A 12,136-nucleotide genomic window follows, 5' to 3' on the forward strand; every position below is an offset into this window, starting at 1 on the left:
TATGAAAATAGTTTCTAAGCATGTAAATTGAACATTTTTAATGCACTACCTATTCTGTTAGGTGAAGTGAAGCCTTTACAAATGCTTATTGGAAAACTTCACAAGGCAGTATCTGAAGAATGTTCTCATTTTACACAGGTAAGACATTAGTTAAAAAGTACTTTTAGACAAGAAATGCTAAATTTTAAGTTACTACTGTTTTGATTTAGCAGAATCATCGAAATTACTTTTCCCTACAATCTTACTGATGTGGAGAGCTGACTCATTTGAAAAGACCCTGATGCTGGGAAAGATTGAGGGCGGGAGGAGAAGGGGATGACAGAGGATGAGATGGTTGGATGGCATCACCGAGTCAATGGACATGGGTTTGGGTGGACTCTGAGAGTTGGTGATGGACAGGGAGGCCTGGCATGCTGCGGTTCATGGGGTCGCAAAGAGTCGGACATGACTGAGCGACTGAACTGAACAGTCTTACTTCAGAACTGTATTTAGAAAATATTCCTGAGTTTTTAAGTTTAAAATAAGTATTTAAATGTTTTCCTGATAATCAATTTGAAACAAAAGAAACGTAAGTGAATTATCTCAGTAGTAGATTCTACAGAAGATTTGCCTAATTTTAAAAAGCTGACCAATCGAGCCTTAAGCGGGCCTATTTCCCACTCCTGCCCACTTGGGTGGTTGAATGAATTTGATGACTTAGCTGGGGGTCTTGCACATGTCTAGTGAGACAGTATTTCACACTGTAGATTGCCAAATCTAAAAACTAAGTATACCAACTATAATCGTATTTGTGAAGATCAGGTGAAACAGAACTTCTGTACCCCTGGTGGGAGTGTGCCACCTTGAGAAGCAGATTGCCAAGGTATACTGTTGAGTTTATGTCCGTCACACAGTCCAACATTTACTTCTACTTAGGTTCACATGTGTGCATAGCCAGATACGTTCATTGCAAGAGTGTGTGTGTTCCATCAGTAAATCTCAAAAGGAAAAAGGATAAAAACATGCATGTTAGATAATCACCTCTCTGACAGAGAGGTAATGAAATAGATAAGCAGTACTTAACTCAGAAATCTTCAAATCTGTATGTAATATTCAATTTTTTAAAATATGGATATAATATGACAGAATATTATTAGTATTTATTATAGCTAGGTAATAGATGAGCTTTTTCTGCATATTTGAAATATTTCAAGATTTGATGTACACGCCTAGGCTTGTCACAGCTTTCCATCTCAGCCAGCGTATTTATAATTTGAAGGTGTGGGGAGGGTGATATTAGTTGGGAAGGTAGAGCTACCTTACTGGTTCTGATTACCTAGGAATAGTTCAGAAACAGTATTCAAAAAAACAAAAGAAAGTTAGGAATATCCACACTAAGGGCCTCCACTCTGCTGACAGGTTCAGGCATTGCCTTTTCATATTCACTGTTGATGGTCTGGAAATATAAAGTGGGCCCACGTCGTAGTGTGTGCGTGTTAGTCACTCAGTCATGTCTGACTCTTTGTGACCCCATGGACTTTAGCCACCAGGCTCCTCTGTCCATGGAATTCTCCAGGCAAGAGTAATGGAGTGGGCTGCCATTTCCTTCTCCTAAGTCATAATAGTTCATTTATAAGCTGACTTTATATATTTTTTTCTTCTAGTAGTGTCTTCACCTGACCCCTATCTCAAGTTGAAACATAAATCAGCTTGTTGTAATGGAGAGGTCCCTTGCAGTTCATCGTGAATCTGATTTTGTCCCTAATCATTGATGTTACTATGTACTAGTTACTTCATCTTTCTGAGTCTTTTGCTTTATTTGTAAAGTGGCTGATCATTCAGGTTTCTACCAGCCTGAGTTAATTTATGATAAAATTCTACCTTAGAAACTATGTTGGAAATTTAATGAAGTCAATTAATAGTATAGTTTCACTTTTGGGCAAATCTCAAGAAATAGCAACAGTAAACAAATTGGTTAGGTCTAGAAGTTGTTGATTGTTATTTCCAACTGCATGAGGTGCAAAGGTGAGACTTACTTAGAAACTTCTTTAGGCTTGTCAGATGATTATGTGGTATATGTTGTTTATAAGTAATGATAGTCTTGTCCATTGCTCAAGAGAAAAAACAGAATAATATGTCAGATACTTTTTATTTTCTTCTGTGTATAAACCATGAATAGCATTCTCTTGAGTTAAAGTCTGTGAATGTGGTCTCCTGCTTCATATGTTATAATTGCTGTAGAATTTATACACTGCTTTCTAGTCTTCAGTTTTGAACTTTTGCCCTCATCTTTTCACCTTTTTTCGTGGGTAGTTGACACTACAGAGGGAATATCTGTATAGAATTCATACTAGAAAGTGGTAAAGTACAGGATATATTCATTATTAGGAAGAAGTAAAAATATTACCACTTAGGCATATATATTTGATATATATTATAATGAAGGATGTCATATTTTCCTGATGTGAGAAGAATTCATGTCTTGCATGTGGAGAGAGAAAGATTTAGATTTGTTTTTCTTTTGCAGATTGATTTGATGCATGGAAGTGTTTTCTTACTGATTTTTCCTGTGACATTTTGACTGTGTTTTGCACATAGGAAATAATGTTTAAGAATCTCTAGAGGCAGAAATCAAAACTTTAACTCCATAAAATACCTAATTTTATTGTCGACAGACTTTTTGCAGTGTCCATGGTGAACATTATACTCCTGCCTTAAAATGTGAAGTAAATGGAGAAGAGAAAAAGACTTCCAGTGTTCACACTTCTGAAAATCAAGAACTGGGATTGCAGGATTATAGATGTGAAGTCCAAGGTAATAAAGGCTTTACTGCATTGTTGAACAGAGTATTTAATTTTCTTAAATGAATTGATAATAAACTATTTCCATTAATTCTTGATTTAATCACTTAGCTGATTTGAGTTTATCTCAGCATATTTTTTCAGGTTCATGAAATCTTACCTTTAATGTACATTTTTAGTTTTACAATGTAGTAATTATGATAAAAAGAAAACCAAAGCTGTCTACAAATTTTCTTGCCTCTTTATCCTCTGTTCCTCTATTTCCATCTTTTCCTCGCTCTAATTCTTAATTTTATACCATAGATCCAAACCTTTAAAAGTCATTGTATTTGTTGAATAAGTTTATGTCAGGGGTTTATTTTTATAAAAAGAATAAGACATTCAGTTACCTTTATTAATAGAAATCCTACATTAGTTCATTTTTACAACTTGCAGTCTCAGTAACTGGTATTGAAACGGTATGGATCTAACAGAAGCAGAAAATATTAAGAAGAGGTGGCAAGAATATGCAGAAGAACTATACAAAAAAGGTCTAATGACCCAGATAATCATGATGGTGTGATCACTCACCTACAGCAGACATCCTGGAATGCCAAGTCAAGTGGGCCTTAGGAAGCATCACTACGAACAAAGCTAGTGGAGGTGATGGAATTTTGGTTGAGCTATTTCAGATCCTAAAAGATGATGCTGTTAAATTGCTACACTCAGTATGTCAGCAAATTTGGAAAACTCAGCATTGCCTATAGGACTGAAAAAGGTCAGTTTTTATTCCAACCCCAAAGAAAGGCAATGCCAAAGAATGTTCAAACTACTGCACAATTGCACTCATCTCATATGCTAGCAAAGTAATGCTCAAAATTCTCTAAGCCAGGCTTCAGCACTATGTGAAGTGAGAACTCCAGATGTTCAAGCTGGATTTAGAAAAGGCAGAGGAACCAGAGATCAAATTGCCAACATCCGTTAGATCACAGAAAAAGCAAGAGAGTTCCAGAAAAATTTCTGCTTCATTGACTACACCAAATCCGTTGACTGTGTGGAATACAACAAACTAGAAAATTCTGAAAGAGATGGGAATACCAGACCACCTGACCTGCCTCCTGAGAAATCTGTGTGCAGGTAAAGAAGCAGCATTTAGAACTGGGCATGGAACCACAGACTGCTTCCAAATTGGAAAAGGAATATGTCAAGGCTGTATATTGTCACCCTGCTAATTTAACTTATATGCAGACACAGTACATCATGAGAAACTCTAGGCTGGATGAAGCACAAGCTGGAATCAAGATTGCCAGGAGAAATATCAGTAACTTCAGGTATACAGATAACACCGTCCTTATGGCAGGAAACAAAAAGGATCTAAAGTGCCTCTTGATCAAAGTGAAAGAGGAGAGTGAAAAAGCTGACTTAAAACTCAGCACTCAAAAAACAAAGATCATGGCATCTGGTCCCATCACTTAGTGGCAAATAGATGGGGAAACAATGGAAACAGTGACAGACTTTCTTTTCTTAGGCTCCAGAATCATTGCAGATGGTGATTGCAGCTGTGATATTAAAAATGCTTGCTCCTTGGAAGAAAAGCTATGACCAACCTAGACTGCATAAAGCAGAGATACTACTTTGTTGACAAAGGTCCACCTAATCAGAGTTACAGTTTTTCTAGGAGTCATGTACAGATGTGAGAGTTGAACCATAAAGAAAGCTGAGCACTGAAGAATTGATGCTTTTGAACCTGTGGTGTTGAAGACTCTTGAGAGTCCCTTGGACTGCAAGGAGATCCAACCAATCAATCCTAAAGGAAATCAATCCTGAATATTCATTGCTGAAGCTGAAGCTTCAATACTTTGGCCACCTGATGGGAGGAACTGACTTATGGGAAAAGACCCTGATGCTGAGAAAGATTGAAGGCAGGAGGATAATGGGACGACAGAGGATGAGATGGTTGGATGGCATCACCAACTCAGTGGATATGAGTTTGAGCAAGCTCTAGGAGTTGGTGATAGGCAGGGAAGCCTGGCGTGCTGCAGTCCATGGGGTTGCAAAGAGTCGGACATGACTGGGCGACTGAACTGAACTGATCCCTTCACAAATGTTTCCTACCCTTGTTCAAAGGGTATGAATAATGAACAACAATTGGTATGAATAATGAACCAATGTGTACAAGTTAATGAATGCCAATAGAAGTTATCATATTTTGATATAAAATTGTTAATCTTTGTAGCATGTGTTCCACATTAATGAGATTTTTGTTACTAAATACATGAATTTTAGTTCCAGCAGGCAATTTTTTTAAAGTTATGAATAGATGAATAATGCTTATTGAAAGAAACGGACTTTTACTGTAAGTGAATTTATTATAATTTTTTATCATTTAGATTTTCAAGAAAATATGCAAACTCTTCTCAGCAAAGCAGCAGAAGCATATAGCAGACTCGTGGTACTTCAGTCACGATTAAGTAAAGTATGGAAAATGTGTAATAATGTTTGCATTTCTTGTATTACCTGCTATTTTGTGAGTTACTTTATCAACCGAAAATTTCTAAAATGAGTGAACATGAAAAGAAAATTAGGGGAAAGTGACATGTTTATAGTATCAATGAGCTGAGGGAGTCTTTACCCCTTTAGGGAGCTTTTAAAGTCAAGATAAAGTTAAAATATTTATAAAATGTCAAATTGTAAACTTTGTTAAACAGTTGCATTTAATTTGACATAATAGCGTTTTTTAAAGCAGTGAGTCTCTTTTAAACAATAATAATAATTAGCTGTTTAGAACATAGCTAATTAGTTTTACATCATGTTATATATATTTAGAAATGTGTTTATAAAAAGCTATGTAAGAGAGTATAGAGGCGTCATATAATTTATTAGCTATTTCAGAAAAATGACATACATTAGCAAAGATTAAGTATTGTAATCCTCATGTTGTATGAAAAAAGTACCAGAAAAATCTCTGTTTGCTTATTTGGGTACTTTTTCACGTCATTGTGTTAAAATATTTGGGCAGAGTTGAAGGATGTAACTGATTGAAAGTTGTATTGCTGATAGTCTGGCTAAAATTCTCTTTCTGTTTCCTCTTTCTGTTCCCCTCCTCCTTTTCCCCTCTTTCTCCTTTCCCCCCTCTTTCTTCCTCTTTCTGTGCCGTTAGAGCATAACCTTATTCAGTCTTTTATAAAAGATGTAAACCTATTTCAGTATCTTTCAGATAGCTTTGAGGAGGACAGGCAGATAGGCTAAAAGCCCTTCTTTAATTCTACCTTTCTCTACCATTGCTTCCATTCGTAGCTAGAATATTTAGCCCTATTCAGTCATTGTACAACTTTCATACCAGTACCCTTTGTAGTGTAGACTTCTTGTTTTTCTGCTGCCCTTATCCTACCTCTCGAGGCCCTTTTTCTCCACTCTTGCTTGGGTTTCTGAGGGCTGGTAAAAAATGAGATGGTGATATGGCTCGGTGACGCTGCAGTCATGGTCTGTGACTGTCGCTGACAGTTCTTTTATGTGGTCATTCATTCTCTCATAGTCTCCTCAGTAGATGTTACCTAACTTTATAGCTTCCCTAGTTACAAAGTCATTCTTTCCATTTCTGCTCCCCTTTTTTTCCTTCACAGATAGTCTTATTTCCCATTTTTTGGTATTAAACTTAACGATTATAAGCTATCTCACCTTGCTACCTGTGGACCAATATGCATTTCTTTAAACGTGAAAATACCCTAATTTATTTTTCTCTGTCTCAGAAGAAGTTGTCCCTTTTCACAACCAAGGTTAAGTTATTTTCTGTGCTTTTGTTGACATCCCCTTCTACCTCCTCTAAGATTGGGAGCCTGTTTCTTCTGTCCCTTCTGTGTTTATTTTCAGGTGCTTTGTCTGTCTGTTTCTGTCCTTCATTTGCCTTCCATATTGCTCTTGCCTCCGCTGTTCAGAACATAACCAATTTTCCCTGAATCCGGTACCTTCTTTGTGGTTCTCTTTCCTTCATTGCCATATTATTTGAAGGAAAGAAGAGACTGCAGTTTCCCACCTCTTGCTATCTCTTCTGCCCACCTGTAAACAAGCTCCCAGCTCATGCTTCGCTGAACTTTCTTTAGCAGAAGTTACCAGTGAATTCTTAATCATCAAATGTCCTTTCTGCTCTCTTACCTTCCTTCGCTGTTTTCTTTCTTTCTTTTAAAAATGTGTTGCCTTTCCTGATGACAGTACGTAGTGGAAACTATTAAATAGTGTAGGAGGACTTGCAGTAAACAAGTAACTACAGTGATGTTTGTCATTTTGCCTCTTTCCTCTGAAGACAGTGAGTGGGAAACGGTTTCTTTTGATGAGTCACAGGTGTCCCTTCCCTGGTGCTGGAGTGTGGGAGCCTGTTCTGGAACAGACACCCACACTCGGCTCCTTAGTTCTCCCCAGACACTTCTTTCAGTTTCTCTTAAGAAAAACTTTCACCTGCCACCAGACGTCTGCCTGGCTGGGTCAGCAGAAAAGGCTGTGCTGTGATTAGTTAAGGGTTGATATATTCGTTTTCTGATCTCTGCCTGTCATTGATCGCTCTGAGCCTGGGGTCTTTCTAGGGTTCTGCTAGGCAAGTTAACTGTCTCCTATACCTGCGGCTCCCTTCAGGTGTGCTTTAGGCTGCTGTTTCCCCCTTCCTTCTTGCTTAATCGCCGTTCTGCCACCCTTTTCTGTTGAAATTTACTGGTCTCTTTCAGTTTTTGGTTTATTATGGATTTATCTTTTACAGATTCATTGTCATTTTAATTGAGTCCTGGGGAAAGAGGAGAGGTGTATGTCAGAGATCATAAACGTAAATGCCTACGTGGGCTCAGCTCATAAAATACATGAAGAAGGCCAAGTGAAAGCTGGGAAAGTAAAACCTGGAGAAAATATACTTCATTTAAAGGGGACAGAGGCTGCTTGGCTTCACATGCTGTCACATGTAGGAATGGGGCCTAGTGTTCATTCTTTCAGTTCATCGATTTTAGGGTCAAATCTTATATGAAGTCTTTCTGCCTTTTTAAATATTGGGAAAGATTAAAAATTAAAAAAAATTTTTTTCTAATTAGGAAGCAATTAGGGAAAAAAAAAATACAAGAAAAACTGTTTGGTACCCAAAAGAATACTTCTGTAGCCAGGAATGAAAGTCAGATCTCTACGTTACCACCTTAGGTATAAACAAATACTCAGTGTACCTTCAGCTAAGTAAGTAAATAAGTGTTGGTTGCTCAGTCATGCCCCATTCTTTGCGACCCCATGGACAGCAGCCCCGCAGGCCCCTCTTCCCTGGGATTCTCCAGGCAAGAATACTGGAGTGGGTTGCCATTTCCTTCTCCAGGGGATCTTCCCGACCCAGAGGTCGAACCCAGGTTTCCTGAACTGCAGGCAGATTCTTTACCGACGGAGCTACAAGAGAAGCCCAATTTCTTAATTCTACTTTTATTTTTTATTTTGTAGTATTAGCTCTTCGCTTAGAATATTTTCTTCCCTTAATTTATGTAACTTTAGTTCTGTGGCTTTTAAAGCCTTCATTGTGGGTTTTGCCCACCCACTTACAGTCACCAAGAATCTCTACTTGATCCACTAATTATGGTGTATGCAGGTGTGACGACATGTGATATGTCCACCAGGCTAAACCCCACTACATCCTTCAAAGTCAGGAAGTCTTCTCTTGATTTTCGTTTCCTCTTAGCACAGTGCTTTGTTTAGCACATGGTAAAGGTTTACTGTGCGTTTGCTGAATGAATTGACAGTATTGAAAGGTAGAGCTGAAGACTGAAGTATTTACCTGATGGGCTTTATTTTCTCTGGAAAGTTGGAGGCAGATTCTTGGTGGAAATGTACATGGGGTTAGGAGTCAGGTAGAGGATTTGAGGAAAGTAGTACCGACTGAAATGGCCTTCTTGGGAAGTGCATTTAATCCTGGTGCTCACCTCCGTCTGCAGACTTCTTTGTTCACCCGATATAGCAGATCCGCACTCTGACCTTGCTTCTAAGGCGCTCTTTCGTCTATGTCTGCCTTCTTCCCCAGCGTACAGTGTCCCCTGTCCCTCAGGACCACTGTCTTCACCACTGATAGCAGGCCACCCTTTCATGAATGTGCCTACTCGTCCTTCCTTGGAACCTTTCCTAATCATTGACCAAAACGATGGGGGCCCAAACCAAATTTCACTTCCTCCAGCAGACCCCTACCAGTCTCTTGTGTTATCACCCTTTAGTCACATGTTACAGTTTAATGCATTGTTAATTATTTGATTTTACTTCCCCAATTAGTTGATAAATTCTGTGAGGGCAGATGTGCCGTGTATATGTGTGTGCATTTTTCCCACTGATCCTATGTTCTTACTCTCCCTTGTCACGGTGCTTGCCACCTGGTAGACTGAGACTTAAATGGCTGAGCAATGACTTGAGCAATACGTATGCACGTCTGACAGGTTGCTGCCTAGGTTAGTGGTTCAGGGAGGAAGCTGAGGTTTTACCTGCTCTTGCTGTTTCCTTCCTTTTGTATAAAGAGTGGCACACATTTGTCAGCTGCCTGATTGTATGTAGGTTACATTCGGAGATTAATAGCAGGTATGTTATCAAGTATTCATAATATAAAATTTACTCTGTATGATTTGAAATTTCAAAGATTAAGTCATGTTTTAAATATTTTTATGAACGTTGTACCAAAATTCTGTGTGGTTCCTGTTTTTATAGTTAGATCACATTCCTTCTAGATATGAAAGAACATTGTATTTAGTAATATAATTTCAGTCCCTGTGAAGGGAATGTGATGTGAGTCACTGTGTCAGAGTGTGGAATAATGTGGAAGGGAAAATATCTGTATCAGAATGGTACAGTTATGGGTGATTTGGGGAAGAAAAAAATACCTTTTTAAAGATAAAGTTGCTTTGTATCGTTTCCACAATCCTGAGTCATATATCTATGTCACTGTTTTTCTTCTGTTATTTTTCATAGATTAAGAGACAGCAGGCACGTGATATGAAGCTTGAATTTGCAGAAGTGAACCTGCCAAAAAAGCAAACAGACTTTTTATCAACTCATCCTCAGATGACCAATTTGCAAGACATTGGTAAATTTGGATTATATACCGTAATGTGGTTTTTTGTATCAAATGTTCAGTAATTTGACTTCAGTAAAAAGACATAAAATTGGTAGATATAGTGGTATTGCTGCCATGAAGATAGAAAAATGATCTTGATTCACACGATTCATGTTTGCTTATCATGTCTATATGAGTTTAAATTGATACCCGAGTTATACTACTAAAAACATTATCTTTCAAAGAAGAATGAATATTCCCCTACTTCAAAAGAGTGATTTTGGTATTTCATTGGGAAGTCTTTATTGAAATGTGTATTTTCTTCTATTCATGTAACTTAGATGTTAGTCATAAAAGCAAGTTATCTACGCGGCAAGATACCGAAACAATGAAACAACTTGAAGGACAGGTTCAAGAATTAGAAAGCCGCGTGTCCTCTTTGCAGCAGCAATTGAAAGAAACTGAAGAAAATTATGAGGCAGAGATTCATTCTTTGCAGGAAAGGCTTCAAGCTGTTAATGAGTCCACAGTTCAGCCAAGGTATCCATCAACCTTTAAGTTCATTCAGTAGTATTTGTAGTTTAGTAGCAGTCATAATATGGTTGTTTTAAGAAAAAAATGTAACTTATGCAACTTTGCTTGAAAGAGACAAGCTGTAGCATTGTCAAGAAATACGAACAGGAAGTAATTCTTCATCTCTGAAATGTGTGAAGTAAAGGTGAGTGTAAACAAGATATATTTTACAATAGGAATATTAATTACAGCTTTATTTTATCAAGAGGCTCTTTGTTATGAATATGCTGAGTTACACCAGGCGGTGTGCACATGTTTGTTTTTTATTGTGTGCTTAGTTTTGGCTACTTTGATATGGGCGATACACAAAGGATACAAGGTGTGATCACTCCAGTGATAGCTAGACTTTCTCTGCCTGGTCGTCTCATCCTTGGACTCACCACATCCAGAATACCCACTCTGACTCTCCCCTCAAAATCTGTGCCTTCGGCAGCCATCTGACTCCCTCTGTGGTGACTCCCCTTCCAAACCACTCTTCCAGTCTGTCAAGAAACCCTGTCACCTCTATTTCCAAGACAAACCTAAACTGTGCCGCTTCTCACCAGGCCCCTAGTCCCTGCCGTCATCTTGTCTCACTTGCATTACTGCCTTTATCCTAACTCTTCCCTAGAGTCTGTTCTCTACAGTTCCAAAGCTTTGCTTTTAAAATTTAAGACAAGTCGTGTTACTCCAGTGCTCTCCTGTCCTTACTGTGCCTTACCAGATCCTTACTTACTGGGTCCTGTCTCTGAATCTGTGCCCTGCTGCCTTGCTTGTGCCTTACTACTGTAATGCCACATAGTCTCCTCGAGATCCTCAAGCTGTCGGGATGCTCCTGCTTGTGACTCTCTTCTCATTGCTGTCCCTTCTGCCTGGGTTGATCTTTCTCTAGGTTATTTGCATGCCCAACACACTCAGCTCTTCGAGTGTTTGCTCAGGGGCCATGTTCTCATGGGGCCTGTCCTGTTCACCTGATTCAAACTAAAATCACCCCTTAGAACTCTACACATCAGTTTCCTGCTTCGTTTTTCTATACTGCAGCCCACCAGGCTCCCCCGTCCCTGGGATTCTCCAGGCAAGAATACTGGAGTGGGTTGCCATTTCCTTCTCCAATATTAATGTATGTTACATATATTTTGTTGTTGTTCAGTCACTAAGTTGTGTCCAACCCATGGACTGTAGCCTGCCAGGCTCCTCTGTCCGTGGGACTTCCCAGGCAAGAATAGTGGAATGGGTTGCCATTTCCTCCTCCAGGAGATCTTACCAACCCAGGGATCAAACCCACATCCCTTGCTTGGCAGGCAGATGCTTTACCACTGAGCCACCTGGGAAGTGTGTTTTATATATATGTAACTATAAAGATAAGTGTATTTATATGTATATGTGTGTCTATATATATATATAGATAGATAGGAGGGAATGTTTATATATTTGTTTATATTTTCTGTCCCCTGTATTGGACTTCAAACTTTGTTAAGGGAATTTTTGTCTATGTAATTTCCTATATCCCAAATCCTAGAATAATTCCCTATGAATAGTTGATGCTCAGTAAATATTTGTTAAAATGATTGAACAACTTACAATTTAGTTGGGAAATATGTTGTAGTATTTAACTAGCTCTATAAAGTCCTCGGGCTTCCCTGGTGGCTCAGACGTTAAAGTGTCTGCCCGCAATGCAGGAGACCGGGTTCAATCCCTAGGTCGGAAAGATCCCTTGGAGAAGGAAATGGCAACCCACTTCAGTATTCTTGCCTGGAGAATCCCACGGACAGAGGAGCTT

The 12,136-nt window shown here is 38.7% G+C and overlaps 1 protein-coding gene across 8 annotated transcripts in view; it reads left to right on the plus strand.

The window, feature by feature from the left end:
• The window catches only part of AKAP9 (A-kinase anchoring protein 9), a 172,293-nt gene that overhangs the window by 64,985 nt on the left and 95,172 nt on the right, over positions 1-12,136 (plus strand). For all 8 annotated transcript variants that reach the window (XM_069587353.1, XM_069587359.1, XM_069587350.1 and 5 more), the window contains 5 exons: positions 62-138; positions 2,655-2,793; positions 5,150-5,235; positions 9,720-9,834; positions 10,146-10,344. In XM_069587353.1, coding sequence (XP_069443454.1) covers positions 62-138; positions 2,655-2,793; positions 5,150-5,235; positions 9,720-9,834; positions 10,146-10,344 — 616 coding nt within the window. The remainder of the gene's footprint in view (positions 1-61; positions 139-2,654; positions 2,794-5,149; positions 5,236-9,719; positions 9,835-10,145; positions 10,345-12,136) is intronic.

The sequence above is a fragment of the Ovis canadensis genome, chromosome 4, assembly GCF_042477335.2.
Source record: "Ovis canadensis isolate MfBH-ARS-UI-01 breed Bighorn chromosome 4, ARS-UI_OviCan_v2, whole genome shotgun sequence".
Taxonomy (NCBI): Eukaryota; Metazoa; Chordata; class Mammalia; order Artiodactyla; family Bovidae; genus Ovis; species Ovis canadensis.